Source organism: Phyllobates terribilis, unplaced genomic scaffold (genome assembly GCF_046119375.1).
Source record: "Phyllobates terribilis strain yellow unplaced genomic scaffold, ASM4611937v1 Scaffold_3__8_contigs__length_932513732, whole genome shotgun sequence".
Taxonomy (NCBI): Eukaryota; Metazoa; Chordata; class Amphibia; order Anura; family Dendrobatidae; genus Phyllobates; species Phyllobates terribilis.
This window is the reverse complement of record NW_027362763.1, coordinates 53846268-53864772: the sequence shown is the minus strand read 5'-3', so window position 1 is coordinate 53864772 and position 18505 is coordinate 53846268. Positions and strand designations below refer to the sequence as shown.

Genomic DNA, 18505 nt, shown 5'->3' with positions numbered 1-18505 from the left:
AATATATATCACAGCGTTCGGAATCGTAATGGTTTATGTAACACGGTGCTGATGCATTTCCTTACAACCACCACTAGGGGGAGCACACTAACACTTCTAATTAAACCATACACAGTGAGGGCCCCCTAGTGGTGGCTGAAGGCAGTCAGAACTTTCACGCCAGGTTCTTCTATTCTCAAGAAGTCCAAACCGAATACCCCCAAAGAAAGGGATAACTGACTGTACGAGACTCTGCTCACGCTGCCTCCACATTTGAAGAAAGACCGAAAAACGACTTAATGATGGAAATTGCCTTTTTTTTTTATTTCTGTGTATTTTCCAGTTATCAGGGAGCCGAGGGGAGCTGGGAGCGCAGCACAACCTGGCGGGTCACAGAGTAAGTCTATGCCCCCCACTGTATTCTCCTCTCCCTCGTGTGCGTCTGTTACATTGTGTTCCCCATTAATATCTGGGTCTTGTCCTAAGATTCCGCGTCTTGACATGAATATTGAAGACGTTCTCAGTCTCGCGGTTTATTATTGATACCATTACAGGAAAAGGAGACATTTTTCTCTGATGAAATAATTTATCACTTCACCTAGAGACGACAGAAAGTCAATCACTGCGAGATGCTGCAAGCCGTTTGGTGCAGGGAGCGCCGGCGCTGCGGACTATACCCACTTCATATTGCTTTTTTGTCAAACTACTACTCCCATGACAAGAGGCTTTGCTCGGAGTTGTAGCTTTGCATCTGCTAAAGAGCCACATGCTACTTATTGATATGGCACGCTAGTCTTAAACCTCTCGCTTATGGATTTCTGTAAAAAAGCAAGAATAAATTCCAAGCCTCCATTCCTCTATTGGACATTAGGTGGCGCCGTATCTTTATCTCCAGTGAAAAGCTTATTCAAGAGAAGATGAGGGAACACTACTAAAGCTGCCGCCATACACATGGGAGAGGGGTTACTGTCTGTGTGATGGTGGTCTATTGCAGTGAAGGGGTTAATATCAGCAGCTCTGATGGTGTATTACCAGTAAAGGAGTTCCTCTCAAAATCCCTGGTGATCCAGAGCAATAAAAGGGTTGGCATACCTGCACTTGTCAATATTCCTGGTGGTCTACGTCAGTGAAAAATGTCGAAATCCCTGGTTGTCTATATTTCTGGTGGCCTAGGGAAGTAAAGGAGTTGGAGCGGTGAAGGAGTTAAGGACAGTTTGCCTGGTGGTCTAGAGGGTGAGGAGTGAGGGTCTCCAGGGATCAGTATATTAAACCTTTCAGTTCCCTAGACCACCAGTGATGGAATTACAGCATTGGTGGTCTAGGGAAATGAAGGGTGTTAATGTAAATCTTCCTGGTGGTCTAAGGCAATTAATGATTTAATGTAAGGATCCCTGGTGGTCTAGGGAAATGAAGGGTTTGAATGTAATGATCCCTGGTGGTCTAGGGCAATGAAGGGTGTAATGTAAGGATCGCTGGTGGTTTAGGGAAATGAAGGGTGTAATGTAAGGATCCCTGGTGGTCTAGGGCAATGAAGGGTTTGAATGTAAGGATCCCTGGTGGTCTAGGGCAATGAAGGGTGTAATGTAAGGATCCCTGGTGGTCTAGGGCAATGAAGGGTGTAATGTAAGGATCCCTGGTGGTCTAGGGCAATGAAGGGTGTAATGTAAGGATCCCGGGTGGTCTAAGGCAATGAAAGGTCTGTAGACATAAGGCTCCTTGATGGTTTTGCGGCAATAAATGAATCATTTGTAGAGTGTGAGCCCTCGCTCCTCCTGTCACCGTCACGTTTTTTTCCAGATTATTGTAGGGTGTATTTGCTACGTACACCCCTTTTTAACATGTAAAGCGCCATGGAATAAATGGCGCTATAATAATAATAATTTAGTAAACAGATCCCTTGTGGTGAAGGGCTTAAAGGGAGTCACTGTCACTTCCCGGCGCCTGCGCAATACAACCCTGCAGAGCATGAAGCAAAGCGTGCTCTGTGATCTCTGTGTGAAGTCAGGTAGCACAGGGCCCTGTGACGTGCAGGGGAGGGGAGGATATGATAATTAAGCATATAGGTGGGGATTTGTGGGAATAATAAGCACATAGGTGGGGATTTCTTGGTGTCCGGGGAACGCCAAGCCTGTGAAAAACTGAGTTTATAAAAACAGATTTCTCTGCAATCAGACCTCTGCTATGGGCCATACAGGTAGGTATAGAGTTACTTTTCTATACTCTGTATGCCCATAGTAGAGGTCTGATAACTCCAAAGTGGTGACAGATTCCCTTTTAATGTAAAGATCTCTGAGGGTTTAGGATAGTCAAAGAGGACAGCACAAGTGTCAGAGCTCTATTCCCGGTGGTTACTCACCTCTCCCGACTTCTGCTGTGTCCAGACACTAACTCCTTGTTTCCTCCCTGCAGGGAGGGTGATAGAGAGGACGGTGCAGCAAGGAGGGGGGATAGAGAGGACGGTGCAGCAAGCAGGGGGGATAGAGCGGACGGTGCAGCAAGGAGGGGGGATAGAGAGGACGGTGCAGCAAGCAGGGGGGATAGAGAGGACGGTGCAGCAAGGAGGGGGGATAGAGAGGACGGTGCAGCAAGGAGGGGGGATAGAGAGGACGGTGCAGCAAGGAGGTGGGGAGAGAGAGGACGGTGCAGCAAGGAGGGGGGATAGAGAGGACGGTGCAGCAAGGAGGGGGGAGAGAGAGGACGGTGCAGCAAGGAGGTGGGGAGAGAGAGGACGGTGCAGTAGGGAGGGGGGGAGAGAGAGGACGGTGCAGCAAGGAGGTGGGGAGAGAGAGGACGGTGCAGCAAGGAGGTGGGGAGAGAGAGGACGGTGCAGCAAGGAGGGGGGATAGAGAGGACGGTGCAGCAAGGAGGGGGGATAGAGAGGACGGTGCAGCAAGGAGGGGGGATAGAGAGGACGGTGCAGCAAGGAGGGGGGGAGAGAGAGGACGGTGCAGCAAGGAGGGGGGGAGAGAGAGGACGGTGCAGCAAGGAGGGGGGGAGAGAGAGGACGGTGCAGCAAGGAGGTGGGGAGAGAGGACGGTGCAGCAGGGAGGGGGGGAGAGAGAGGACGGTGCAGCAAGGAGGTGGGGAGAGAGAGGACGGTGCAGCAGGGAGGGGGGGAGAGAGAGGACGGTGCAGCTGTACCCGCACATTGCGATCAGGCAGAGAGATTCAGGAGTTCTGTCTGATCACCTGGAGGAAAACTTTGGAAGACTTACCCTGAGTAGGGTCTTCTGACTGTGGGATCAGGGCCTTTATGCAGCCCCTTTGCTGTATGCTGAAATGGTGGAGCTGTCCTGAAAGGAAAAGTGGTGGCGGGCCGGTGATCCCCAAAGCAGGTGACTTATAATAGTGCAGCAGCGTTATAAGAAAAGTGACTGATATTAGTGTCCGATATGAATAGCAGTGAGGCGAATAGTCACTCATCCCACTACAGTCTGCCTCTGACTAGCCCAAGTGGTTGATAACAGAGAACAATCACTTATGCCCTTAGCTATGGGATGCAGCGTCTTCACTTCTCTTTGAATTTCGATAAACTTTTTTCCAGGCTTTCCACAGTAGATAGAAGTAATAACCTGCAGGACGCCGGAGGTAATGACACGACGCCAGCTGCCGTTACCTGCTCGTTACATTGTCCATCTCCCTCACAATTGATGTTCCGCGTCTCGATACCTTGTTGCGTTCGGCAACTCTCCCTCCCGCTCCCCTTCTTTCTCATTACCGGCGTTCTCCTCTCAGACCTTTCTGTAAGACTTTACTCGCAGGAACGTTCTGGATGTGGATTTCTCATCCCCCCTGGGTGTTTTTTTTTTTTCTAAATGGAATTTACGGCATAAATTTTTATTATGACAGTAAACCGTCCTGTCCTCTAACGAGAGAGGCGGGGGAGCTGGCTTCGCTCAGACGCACATTTTCTCCATTTTAAACTGGCAATTTGCACGATCACTGGGAGCGATTAGGTTTGTTTGACGAGGCTGATCTGCGCAGGAAGCCGCGGGAGTCGCCAGCTCTGCCCAAGGTGAACTCCACCAGCCGTTTTTATCGAGACCTCTACTTGGAGCAGTAAAGGGGCAATGTGGCTTCTTGCCGCTTCCGACATTGAATTTTACTTTTTTTTTTTTTTTCAAAAGTTGCTTTAACCCATCCGACCTCCACTTACTGCAGATGTGTGCACATACTGTATGGAACAGGCTCAGGAGCTGAGCCGACCCCCATACAGCACGGGTGCCGGCTGTGTTGTATGGCAGCATATACGCTGCAATCAAAGCCATCTCTGATCGTAGAAATGTAACTGCTGAGATGCTGCAACAATAAGAAGTTAGGTGTCACAAAGGGGCTCACAAGGTGAGGTGGATCCTGGAAGCCCAAGGACCAAGTGGGCAGACTGGTGTCGATGATGAAGCAGAGTTAATGGAAGCCACAGGCAGACCAAAGACAAGAAACCGCAGACGGGTAGCCGAGTTACTGGAAGCCGCAGGCAGGTAGACGAAGTCCTGTACACCGCAGAGAGAACTCTGAAATAACTAGAAAGTCTGAATACCATGGAAGCCGCAGACTGATAGGAGACCTCCTCGAACCTGCACGCGGATAGGAGCCATCCTGCAAGCCGCAGGCGGACATGTAGCAGAGTTCCTAGAAGACCGGGAACAGGTAGCAGACCGAACTCTGGAGTAACTAGAAAGTCTGAATATCATGGTAGCCGCAGGCAGGCAAAAGACATCCTGGAGACCACAGACAGTTAGTAGGGTTACCTGAAGCTACAGGGAGAAAGGAGACACCCTGGAATCTGCAGACAGCTAGCAGTGGTACTGAAAGCCGCAGACAGGTAACTCGGAGACATCCTGGAGACTGTGGACAGAAACTGTGCACGGACAAAGAAAGTCTTACTAGAAAGTCTTCATACCAGGGGCCTTACCTAGGCATAGGAAATTCAACACGTGAGCGTGCTGGGCTACTTGTAAAGCCCAACGTGGAGCACGAGAGTTTTACAGACTAGGGTGTAGGGAGCAAAGTCCAGACCCGGAAGAAGTGTGTAACATTAGGAATGGGGGTGACAATTCTGACCGACACCGGGGGTACCGAAGGTCTGTCATGTCAGCTGGCTGCCTGCTTAAGGGCCCCCCATGACTGGCATGTTTTGTAAATCTAGAAAACCAGCTGTGCATAATTGTCCGAACTAATAAAATATCTTAATAATCTATAATTTGAGGAACACAGAAATGAGAATACAAAGAGACCTGGAACTCTAAGTGGCAAAAATGGTACCACTGAAAACTACATGTATAATAAGACAATATAGTAAGACAATCACAGACAATTTCTGGGGATAGTAAATTAATTTAGCTGTGCTGCCCCCAGCACCTGCATGTACCTTTTGGGCAGTACGGATTTGCACGTGTCCCACGTTGCCCTGTATATTCACGGTCTGCGGGCTGTTGCTTTAGTGGGTGTTATGCAACCTGTATAAAGCCACCTTCTATCATCACTGGTATCTGCCAGTGCGCTATCTGTAGCCTAACTTGTCTAGATTTTTAATGATTTCCATTATTTTGGGGTTTATGTTTAAGCTTGGCTGATGAAATTGTGATGCCGGTAATGTGGGATCTTCTAGTGTAGGATCTGTTTTCTCTTGTTATCTGCTAATATACAACCCTCGTTCTCATCTGATTTCATCCATAGGGTCGATGGGAGAGTCAGCAAGACGTGTCCCAGTCCTCAACCCTCTCCAACCGCAGCGGCACCTCGCCCCGAGCTGCCAGGACCGCAGGGTCTGGGCACAACCAGTCTCCAGACTCAGGCAAGTGTCAGATCCCCGATTACATGGTATCAATCCCATAAGTCTCACGCTGTAACCCAACATAAATCCAAACCCGATCTGACTGCTGCTTGTGTCCACATTTCATAGATTCACCCCATTTGCAAAAAAAAAAAAAAAAAAAGTTGGTTGAGCAGTTTTTCAGATTTATTATTTTACTCTTTCTGCTGATTTTTGAAGTTTTCATATCCATTGTGACATCCTGTGTACACATGTGACCGCTACAGCCAATCACTGGCATCTGTGGTCAGCAGTGACATCCAATTTACACATGTGACCACTGCAGCCAATCATTGTCATCTGTGGTCAGCAGTGACACGTCTGCTGCCGCCAATTACGGTCATCTGTGGTCAGCAGTGACATCCAATTTACACATGTGACCACTGCAGCCAATCATTGTCATCTGTGGTCAGCAGTGACACCTTTTATACACGTCTGCTGCCGCCAATTACTGTCATCTGTGGTCAGCAATAACCTCCTAATATACACGTGTCTTCTGCAGCCAATCACTGGTGTCTGTGGTCAGCAGTGACATCCAATTTACACATGTGACCACTGCAGCCAATCATTGTCATCTGTGGTCAGCTGTGACACCTTATATACACAGGTCTGCTGCAGCCAATTACTGTCATCTTTGGTCAGCAATAACCTCCTAATATACACGTGTCTGCTGCAGCCAATCACTGTCATCACCTGTGGTCAGCAATGACATCCCATATACACATGTGACTGCTGCAGCCAATCTCTAGCTCCAGGTCATAGCACTGAGGCCATTAATTTGCTGCTTTTCTGAGATTTATTTTTTTTTCTTTTTCTCCTGTGAGATTGCAAATGTTAAAAATGATCTATACTCACCGATGACCGGATGCAGCGGTGACGTCACAACTACAGCACACGTAAAAGCTGCAGCCAATCATTGTCATCTGTGGTCAGCTGTGACACCTTATATACACATGTCTGCTGCAGCCAATTACTGTCATCTGTGGTCAGCAATAATCTCCTAATATACACGTGTCTGCTGCAGCCAATCACGGTCATCACCTGTGGTCAGCAATGACATCCCATATACACGTGACTGCTGCAGCCAATCTCTAGCTCCAGGTCACAGCACTGAGGCCATTAATTTGCTGCTTTTCTAAGATATTTTTTTTTTCTTTTTCTCCTGTGAGATTGCAAATGTTAAAAATGATCTATACTCACCGATGACCGGATGCAGCGGTGACGTCACAACTACAGCACACGTAAAAGCTGCAGCCAATCATTGGGCTGAGCATTGATCCTGATGTGGTCAGGACACCACCGCAGCAGTCAGGGTGGTGCTGTGGCCATTTTGGGCTTTGTAAAATCCTGTAGCTCCTAGCACTTAGACATGAATGGAGAAGAAAATAAAATCTGGACGTAATTGTGACATTTCCATTCTTTTGCGGCAGGTCACGAATCGTCCGTATCCTCCTACCTAAACCCTGTCAAATCCTTCGTGCCTCAGATGCCCAAACTCCTTAAATCTCTCCTTCCTCAGCGGGATGAGAAGAGCAGACAGCCGGGATCCTTGGCGGCTCCTCAGGTAACGGTGGCCCCTGTCCGGGGCAGTCGTGCGGCCCCTGATCCGCCCGCACTTTGTATTCCTCGCACCGTGTGACGGCAGAGAAGCCAATGTTCCCCTATAAATCACATTTACATCCTTTAGAAGCAAAGTCAAATTTATTAACATCAATTACTGCCGGCTGGTTACCGGCCAAGTGTGAGACGGGACCGGGCTGACGGCTCCTGCCGTATCGCTGACAATCTGAAATGTATGGATTTATTGGAATTCTGAAATATCCGCAAAAATGACCCTAATATAACGTACCCCATGTAATATAATAAAGGGGGAAGCTTCTCTAAGAATATCTTTCAGCTCCTCTCTTAAAGGGAAGCGATCATCGAAGAATGACCTCAGGTTTTTGTGTTAAATATATATATTTTTTCATAGATTTTGGCAATATTTTTTTTTTCCCATCACAATACTTATTAAAAAAAAAAAAGTGAAATCTTGCAGTTCTCAAAGCAACCACTAGGGCTTTTCTTTCTTTTTTTTTTTTTTTTTCTTTTTTTTTTTAAAGACTTCCTGTTATCTCAGGAAATGTACATGTTGATTAGCCGCAATGAGCAGACTCCGACCCAATCTGTTGTGTTAAAGCATCTAATGAGCGTGTGCAAAGGACAGTGTTAATGGAGGGTGAGCTGTGACATCTCCTATTGTGATTTGCGTTTATAGAGGTGTTATCAGTCATTGTACAGCAGGGTTCCCCAACTCCAGTCCTCAAGGCCCACCAACAGGTCATGTTTTCAGGATTTCCTTAGTATTACACAGGTGATAATTGCATCACCTGCACAGGCAATAATTCCATCACCTGTGCAATACTAAGGAAATCCTGAAAACATGACCTGTTGGTGGGCCTTGAGGACTGGAGTTGGGGAACCCTGTTGTACAGGAAGGGGAGGAGGTGAGCTGTGAAATCATCTTGTGTGAATGGTGGATCCTGTGTTATCTACTGTATATAGAGATGTTGTCAGTCATTGTACAGGAGGAGGTGAGCTGTGACCACCTATTGTGAATGGTGGATCCTGTATTATCTACTGTATATAGAGGTGTTATTAGTCATTGTACAGGAGGAGGAGGAGGTGAGCTGTGACATCACCTATTGTGAATGGTGGATCCTGTGTTATCTACTGTATATAGAGGTGTTATCAGTCATTGTACAGCAGGGGAGGAGGTGAGCTGTGACATCACCTATTGTGAATGGTGGATCCTGTGTTATCTACTGTATATAGAGGTGTTATCAGTCATTGTACAGGAGGAGGAGGTGAGCTGTGACATTACCTATTGTGAATGGTGGATCCTGTGTTATCTACTGTATATAGAGGTGTTATTAGTCATTGTACAGGAGGAGGAGGAGGTGAGCTGTGACATCACCTATTGTGAATGGTGGATCCTGTGTTATCTACTGTATATAGAGGTGTTATTAGTCATTGTACAGGAGGAGGTGAGCTGTGACATCACCTATTGTGAATGGTGGATCCTGTGTTATCTACTGTATATAGAGGTGTTATTAGTCATTGTACAGGAGGAGGAGGAGGTGAGCTGTGACATCACCTATTGTGAATGGTGGATCCTGTGTTATCTACTGTATATAGAGGTGTTATTAGTCATTGTACAGGAGGAGGAGGAGGTGAGCTGTGACATCACCTATTGTGAATGGTGGATCCTGTGTTATCTACTGTATATAGAGGTGTTATTAGTCATTGTACAGGAGGAGGAGGAGGTGAGCTGTGACATCACCTATTGTGAATGGTGGATCCTGTGTTATCTACTGTATATAGAGGTGTTATTAGTCATTGTACAGGAGGAGGAGGAGGTGAGCTGTGACATCACCTATTGTGAATGGTGGATCCTGTTATCTACTGTATATAGAGGTGTTATCAGTCATTGTACAGGAGGAGGAGGTGAGCTGTGACATCACCTATTGTGAATGGTGGATCCTGTGTTATCTACTGTATATAGAGGTGTTATTAGTCATTGTACAGGAGGAGGAGGAGGTGAGCTGTGACATCACCTATTGTGAATGGTGGATCCTGTGTTATCTACTGTATATAGAGGTGTTATTAGTCATTGTACAGGAGGAGGTGAGCTGTGACATCACCTATTGTGAATAGTGGATCCTGTGTTATCTACTGTATATAGAGGTGTTATCAGTCATTGTACAGGAGGAGGAGGAGGTGAGCTGTGACATCACCTATTGTGAATGGTGGATCCTGTGTTATCTACTGTATATAGAGGTGTTATTAGTCATTGTACAGGAGGAGGAGGAGGTGAGCTGTGACATCACCTATTGTGAATGGTGGATCCTGTTATCTACTGTATATAGAGGTGTTATCAGTCATTGTACAGGAGGAGGAGGTGAGCTGTGACATCACCTATTGTGAATGGTGGATCCTGTGTTATCTACTGTATATAGAGGTGTTATTAGTCATTGTACAGGAGGAGGAGGAGGTGAGCTGTGACATCACCTATTGTGAATGGTGGATCCTGTGTTCTCTACTGTATATAGAGGTGTTATCAGTCATTGTACAGGAGGAGGAGGAGGTGAGCTGTGACATATTGTGAATGGTGGATCCTGTGTTAACAGCTGTGTTTAGAGGTGTTATCAGTCAGTGTAATCCTGCGTCTGATGAGGAAACTGCTGAAAACTCTTCCTGAAATGACAAAAAAGGAGTCTAAAGTAGCCCCTAATACTAGTGTGAAAACTGCAAGGTTAACTATTATGATTTTAATGTTTTTTTTTAAATATATGTAAAAGAGACCCTGATTTAAGCAAAGGCATTTTCTGATTCTCGCCTTAAGGAGGTTGCTCAGTATAGAAAAATATAAGGGAATTCCGAGTAAATAAAGGGAAGTCCTATTTTTAAGAATTTTCCATCTTTTCCAGAGAGCCGACCAGTTACTTAGAGCGTCTCTCGCTCTACTGTCCTGATCTCATTATACAGACAACCAAGTGGGGCCTATGCAATGCTTAATTTCCCCTATGGAGGCGCTACAGGCAGATTGAGATTTCCTTAGCAGCATGGCGACACTTTGTAATTTGCTTAATTTCCGAAAACCCCTTTTTTTTTTATAATTATGAATAATCCAAAGCGGAGAACCCCTGTATCACCCATCACCTAAAGGGAATGTCTCGCACCCCATGATGTCATATATTAGCTCTCAGAGCCTCATCTGAGTACAGTGTTACTATCCTGCCTTATCTAAGCCTCCATCGGTATAATAAAGCAGTCATTGATTCACCCAACCAGCCTCTAATGATATTGAGGTGACTCTGCTAATCCTGACCCAGTCTACACAGCAAAGATGAAAAGTGGGTTGAAGAAAACAGGAAAAATCTCTTCTGACTGGCCAGTGTGTAAAGTGGAATATTTCAGCAACGTATTTTTGAACAGGAGTAAAAAAAAAAAAAAAAAAGTGATTAAAACATATTTTAAAAAAAAACTGATTAACGTAACATCGTATATTCTGATGATACTGTCTCGTTAAGCAGACGTTATAGTTCCAGCACATTTCACCCTCTTTAGCATGTATTCTTACTTTGGATTTGCAGATTAATAATGACAAATATATCTTATTTTTTTGTGGATAAAGGGAAAACAAGTCTGTTTCATATAAAGACAGTCTACGCTATAGCAGAGAGAACTTCCTGTGTACTCAAATGGCAGTGCCTATAATTGGTAGCCGAGTGATTGCAAGGGTGCATGATGTACAATAACCTGTAGAAGGACTGAAGAATGAGAAATTTATTTTTTTTCTTGGAGCAGTGAAGCAAGTCTGTGTAGTATAGAGAGGCAGTCTCCTGTAAAGAGCGAATTTCCTGTGCATCTACAGTGTACTTGAATGGTTACTTTGAGTTGTTAGCTAAGTGATTTACATGTTTTACTGACATACGTTGTCTTGTAGAAGACACAGGATAAGAAAGATTTCTCTGTTCTTGGGGGGAAGTTGTGAAACAAGTCTGTGTAGTATAAAGAGGCAAACTACTGTACAGCAGAGAGAACTTCCTGTGTTCTTATAATATACTTGTACGGTTACCCCAAATGAATAACCAAGTGATTACAAGGTTTCCTGAAGTAGAACATCTTGTAGAAGACACAAAGGCTAAGAAAGATTTCTCTTTACTTGGGGGAAGTGATGAAAAACAAGTCTGTGTAGTATAGAGCGGTAGTCTACTGTATAGCAGAGAGAACTTCTGTGTACCTACAGGGTACAGTATTTGGATGGTGCCCTCTCACCCATCCCCTGAAATTGTAGGCGACTCATTACTCAGCTATCTGAAGTATCGTAACCTGTAAAAGACTCAAAGGATAACCATTATTTCTTCTTCTTATCTGGGGTTGGGGGTAAAACCTGTCTGTGCAGTATACAGAAAATCTACTGTACAGCAGAGAGAACTTTCTGTGCATCTATAATATACTGGAATATATAGCCAAATGATTGCAAGGTTTCCTGAAGTACAGCGCCCTGCGGAAGACACGAATGAGAAAAATGTCTCTCTTCTTTGCATAGTTGTGAAACAAGGTAGTGTAGTGTAGAGATGCAGTCTACTGTACAGCAGAGAGAACTTCCCGTGTAGCTACAATGTACTTTGACAGTTACCATCAATGTGTGGCCAAGTGATTACAAGTTTTCCTGAAGTACAACACCTTGTTAGAAGACCAGAGGGATAAGAAAGATTTCTCTGTTCTTGGGGAAGTTGTGAAACAAGTCTGTGTAGTATATAGAGGCAGCCTACTGTACAGCAGAACTTCCATTGTATCTGCTACTGTACTTGAGTGGCCGAGTTATTATAAGATTACCTGAAGTATAATAACCCGTAGAAGACACACGGAATAAGAAAGGTTTCTTCTTTTTTCTTTTTTTTTTTTGGTGGGGGGCAGTGGTGCAACAAGTCTGTGTAGTATAGAGAGGCAGCCTACTGTACAGCAGCGAGAACTTCCTGTGTAGCTATAATGTAGCAGAGACGCCGCGGAGGATGACGAACGCCCCCCTCGTTATTCCAGGTCTTTGTCGTTTTCGGCTTTGTGACTAATTAAATGACTTTTAATTATCTAATTTCTCGTCAGAGGTTTTGAGCAGCGAAGGGGACAATCAAGATAAAATACTTCCCGCGGAGCAGTCATAAAACATGGACCAACTTTTTATATATTTTTTATTTTATTTTTTTTTTTTTTTACTATTAGTCCTTTATTTTTTTGGGGGGTGGGGGCTTTGCGATAAAACCGAGGAAAGCAGGCATTTTAGTGTTAAATCCCGAAATAGTCTGGCCCATTTAGCCTCCATCAGAAATCTAGGTTGTCTTAGTGATTTGGGACCAATTTTTTTGGATGGGTCCCAGAGGGGCGGGAGGGAGGAGGGGATGTGACCTGTATCCATAACGTTGCTTCTCCACATCGTCGCCGGATCAAAGATCCCAAACCTTTTCTTTTCTGAAACCTGTTAAATATTTTCTTACGTATCGTTAAAAAAAAATTAAAAAAAAAAAAATTCTGTAGCTAAAGATCAGGGCAGCGGGAGCCCTTAAGAAATCTCTCGTCACTTTATTACTCCAGTCGTTAATGTCATTGGCCCTGGGGGCGGCGTAGCTCAACTGCGGTGTAAGCACAATTTGGTAATTATAACATTTCCATAATGTTGGCCTCGTGTCCACTTAAAGTATAATGTGTGGTCTGTGCGGGGTCACCGGCTCCGAAGTGTTCACTTTTAATAAGAGCTGGCCCCTAATTAGAGATGATTGCTTTACAAGGTGAGACTGTAAATCTCGGAGACGTCGGAGCCGCAGCTCCGGGACTCGTATGCGGGTCATGGCTGTATATATGTGTTTAATTGTCCGGTGACAGACGAGCCGTAGAAATGACTGATGTGCTCTGGGCCGGGGTGGAGGCTCGTTCCGGAATCGCCAATGACAACGTTCCTTTATCTTTTCTTCTTTTCCTGGAAGAAAAAGAGTCTTAATTAGAGGTAGCGATTCTTTATTTAGAACTCAGAAGTTTTGTCGTTTCGAGACACAAGACTTGTACTACTTAGTTGTGACATTTTTTTGTTTGTTTGTTTCTCTTCGCGGTTAAAAGACTTCTTGACTTTAGACTAGTCCGTAAGGGTGTGGTCGGTCGGACGGCCGTATAAATCGGAGCTAAATCGGACTGGCCGTCCAATTTATACGGCCCTCTGCTGAGCCTTTTCGATGCTGCCGATTTTCAGGCACCAGTTTGAACATTTAGACTACTTGTGTTTTTATTGCATTCTTGTTACTGAGAGTTGTTGTGTTTTGTTATCTTTTAGCTGCGTTTTTTTTCTTTTCTTTTTTTTTCTTTTTTCTTTTTTTTTTTTTTAGGGAGGTGTGATGAGCTGTTCAACACCGCGATAATTGACCTGCTGTACGTTTTTAAAATCTGCAGCATGTTAATCAGTAAATATGAAGAAGTGAATTCTTTTGGAAGTTTCCTTTTTATATAGTTACTTAGCATTAATAAAACTTTACTGCTAAATGAAATGCGTCCTCCACAATCGCGGATGTGGTTTTAATCTGGGGATTTGGAAAATCCGCAAATAAAACACACACATTTTATTGATTGACATGCTGCGGATTTTAAAAAAAACGTACAGCAGGTCAATTATCGCAGTGTTGTACAGCTTTGGTCATCACACCTCCCTAAAAAAAAATAAAAAAAATAAAAAAAGTAAGAAAAAATGCTTCCAATAAATAATAAAATAAATAGGAAAATAGATAAATAGGAAAATAGATAAATAGGAAAATAGATAAATAGGAAAATAGATAAATTGGAAAATAGATAAATTGGAAAGTAAAATTAAAATAGTAAAATTAAAATAGTAAAATTAAAATAAAATAAATAAAATAAAATAAATAATTAAATAGTAAAATTAAAATAAAATAAATAAAATAAAATAAATAAATAAAATAAATAGTAAAATTAAAATAATAAAATAAATAGTAAAAATAAAATAAAATGATTTCTTTACTTTTACTTTTTTTGTGTGTGTTCATGTCTTGCAAAAAAATGAGAACTTGAGAAGGAAAAAATTTGCCATTTGGTTTTACCCTGAATTACGGGAAAATCGACTCCATTATATTGATCCAAAAAATCTTTGGAAAACCCAAATGATGAGTTTTTCTGGGATAGAGCTATTTCCGTAGTGACTTTGCCTTCGCTCATGACGTATTGTCATATCCATACATTCACGAGAGATAGATATGCAAGTACCATAAAAAAAACCCTATTGTAGAAATCCCCTTTAAATGATGCATTGAGCTCGGCTATATGGGTCAATGAGTTGTTTCTAGGCCTTTAAGCTCTGCTTCTTCTCTCCGCGTCTTGCTTTTGTCTGAAGGCCGCTGTCTGCCGGAGATCTCCGAGGACCTCGCTGCCAAAGTCATTGCTTATCTAATAAACTCCTAGCATGCGATTATCCATTAGCGGGGTCACGTCGGGCCGAGAAGATGGAACCACGGGTTCTGGCGTGGTCATTCTCTGCAGGACTACAAGTCTCAACCACCTTCTGCTTTTCTTGCCTCCTTTGTTTTCGCGGCATCGCAACCATCAGGTTAATCGTCAGGGAGGTGCTAAGACTTTTGCAGGCTCCCGGGTTCAGTCCGCCCAGTGATTTAGGGCGCTGAGCGCAGACAGATTGCTGTCTTGCACTTTTCTTTCATATTAAGGTTATTTCTGTGTTTTGACAATGATGTGATTTGTGCAGTAAGGAATTAATGACTCGTGAAAGTAAATGACACTAATGTCATCCGTCTCCAGCCGCCGGGGCCCTATCTCACTCACATCTATTAACGTGACAGGCGCTTCCACCAGGTGAAGGATTAACCCCACATTTCTGATACTTGCAACGTCAGGTGGATCTTATCGATTCTTCCCGACAACTCGGCTGAGTAGTGGCCGGAGGCTTTGTGTTTTAATCAGTGCAGAATTGCTGGTTCTGTTCTGCTTGGATCTTCTGGATCATCACTCTCGTCCTGCAATTAATTGCAACAATTCAAAACTTGACTTAAAAAAAAAATATCAAGGAATCGGGATGCAAAGAAGCTTCAGGAGGTAGATACTATCTCACTAAAGAAGTAGTATTCTTCCTTCTGGAGGAGAGCTAATTTGCATACGTCTCCCAGGGATCATTGACTGGATTGACCCTAATGACTGATGAACCCCCCCTACTCATTGCCAGAAAAAGGCTATTGAGTCCCCCATTTTATCCTGACTGTAAGACCACGGCCAAGAGAAGTTGGATGGAGGTGATCTGGTGAAAGCCCCCCTTTATCGGTGAATTCAACGTGTATCGTAATGGAGATGACAGCCGAGCGCAGTGCAGACTATGCTCACATCCTCGATGGAGAGCACGACACACAAGTCATCATTCTCATCAATGGTGGGGTCCTAGCACACACATTTAATACCTATCACCTTTAGCAGATCGGTATTGAGTTGTGTGCACCAAACGTTCATTAGCGGTTGACCAAATACATTTTCAGTTGACGCCTGTTTCTCCCGGACTGCCCCATACGCATGCATGCTTTCATGTTTTTTTCAATGGGGTAAGAGGAAAATAGCCCCCTCTAACTCCTCTGGCTATAAATTCCTAGGGGAACATAAGATCGGGCATGTTAAAATTTCAACATGCCCAATCTCCCTCCCTACCATCTGGAGAGGGTCTGGATTTCCATTTTCAGATAATTGTTCAGTTCCATCTGATAGGCAGACTTTCACCCTAATGTCTACGGACACCTCTAGGAAACAGGGATAGCATAAAAATCTGATTTGATCACACAGTTGAACAAGTTTTTGGTTTCATTTCAATTTTAGACCAACCTTTAAAAGGAAATCTCCAGATATTTCTGTTAAAACAAATAAATGGGAGACCCCCCCTGCCCTAGGGGAGCCCACACGCGTTCGATTAATGTAGAATGAAATGGCCGGTTTCAACCATAACAAGCGATCGTTGGCACGATCCATCATTTGTTTCTGCCAAAGAACGAACGTTTGTAATAGTTAAAAACACTGATCGGACTGTTGGGGTTTTTTTTTTTTTGGAACGGGCTGCGTCATCAGTTGAAATAATGCAGTATTTGCGTTTGATCTAATGTGTATGGGACCTTAAACGTGTAACCTTTTTGAAATCGTCCGGTATCGCCGTGGAAAGCTTCATCTGGTGTCCACTGCGGGAAAAATGTGGTATTTTTATATTCGCAGTTCATATTAATGGTTGCAGAAGCTCCTCCACTCTAGCAAACACAGTGATGTCCCAAGCCGGGATCCCACCTTCTTTACAACAACCATATGCATTTATGGGATCTATGGATAGGACAAGCTTAGTTCTGTATACAGTTGTGTTCAAAGGTTTACATACCCCGGCAGAATTTTTGCTTTATTGGCCTTGTTTCAGAGAATATGTATGATAACAAAAAAAACTTTTTCTCCACTCATGGTTATTGGTTGGGTGAAGCCATTTATTGTCAAACTACTGTGTTTTCTCTTTTTAAGTCTTAATGACAACCAAAAACATCCAAATGACCCTGATCAAAAGTTCACATACCCTGGTGATTGTGGCCTGATAACATGCTCAGAATTTGACACAAATGGGATTGAATGGCTGCTAAAGGTAACATTCTCACCTGTGACCTGTTTGTAATCAGTGTGTGTGCATAAAAGCTGAGTGAGTTTCTGGGATCCAGACAGACTCTTGCATCTTTCATCCAGCCACTGACGTTTCTGGATTGTGAGTCATGGAGAAAGCAAAAGAATTGTCAACGGATCTATGGGAAAAGGTAGTAGAACTGTATAACAAAGGAAAGGGATACAAAACGATATTAAAGAAATTGATAATGCCAGGCAGCAGCGTTCAAACTGTGATTAACAAATGGAAAATCAGAGCTCTGTAAAAACCAAACCATGGTCAGGTAGACCAACAAAAATTTTGGCCACAACTGCCAGGAAAATTGTTCGGGATGCAAAGAAAAACCCACATATAACATCAGCTGAAATTCAGGACTCTCTGAAAACTAGCGGTGTGGCTGTTTCAAGATGCACAATAAGGAGGCACTTGAATAAAAATGGGCTACATAGTAGAGTCGCCAGAAAAAAGCCATTACTGCGCAAATGTCACAAAGTATCTCACCTACAATACGCCAAACAGCACAGAGACAAGCCTCAAAACTTCTGGAACAAGGTAATTTGAAATGATGAGACCAAAATTGAACTTTTTGGCCACAACCATAAACGTTACATTTGGAGAGAGGTCAACAAGGCCTATGATGAAAGGAACACCATTCCTACAGTAAAGCATGGAGGTGGATCGCTGATGTTTTGGGGACGTGTGAGCTACAAAGGCACAGGAAAGTTGGTAAAGTTGAAGAAAAGATGAATGCTGCAAATACTGGAGGCAAATTTTTATTCATCAGCCCGAAAACTGCGCATGGGACGTACTTGGACGTTCCAACATGACAACGATCCAAAACACTAGACCAAGTAGACCTGTCATTGGCCGAACAAAGTGAAGGTTCTGGAGTGGCCATCTCAGTCTCCTGACCTCATTATCATTGAGCCACTCTGGGGAGATCTCAAGCGTGCAGTTCATGCTAGACAGCCCAGGAATTTACAGGAACTGGAGGCTTTTTGCCGAGAAGAATGGGCAGATTTACCATCTGAGGAAATAAAGAACCTCATCCAGAACTACCACAAAAGACTTCAAGCTGTCATTGATGTTAGAGGGGGCAATACACGGTATTAAGAACTGGGGTATGTGAACTTTTGATCAGGGTCATTTGGATGTTTTTGGTTGTCATTAAGATTTAAAAAGAGAAAACACAGTAGTTTGACAATAAATGGCTTCACCCAACCAATAACCATGAGTGGAGAAAAAGTTTTTTTGTTCTCATTCATATTCTCTGAGATAAGGCCAAGAAAGGAAAAATTCTGCCGGGGTATGTAAACTTTTGGGCCAACTGTATGTGTGTCTGGAAGTGTAGACGTTTCTGACGGGTTCCCTTTAATGTTCTTGTACTAATACAACAATGTATATCTAAAAATTAAATGGCATAATAGAAAATTAGGCACGTGAAAAGTTAACGGGAAGCCAAAGAGGTGAAACTAGAGACTTGTGTATGTCTA

General features: G+C 43.7%; 1 protein-coding gene across 1 annotated transcript in view; it reads left to right on the top strand.

Annotated features, from left to right (window-relative positions):
- KIF13B (kinesin family member 13B) overlaps positions 1-18505 on the top strand; it is a 205660-nt gene that overhangs the window by 171693 nt on the left and 15462 nt on the right. Inside the window, exons 36-38 of the mRNA XM_073673434.1 lie at positions 323-376; positions 5656-5773; positions 7222-7355. Coding sequence (XP_073529535.1) covers positions 323-376; positions 5656-5773; positions 7222-7355 — 306 coding nt within the window. The remainder of the gene's footprint in view (positions 1-322; positions 377-5655; positions 5774-7221; positions 7356-18505) is intronic.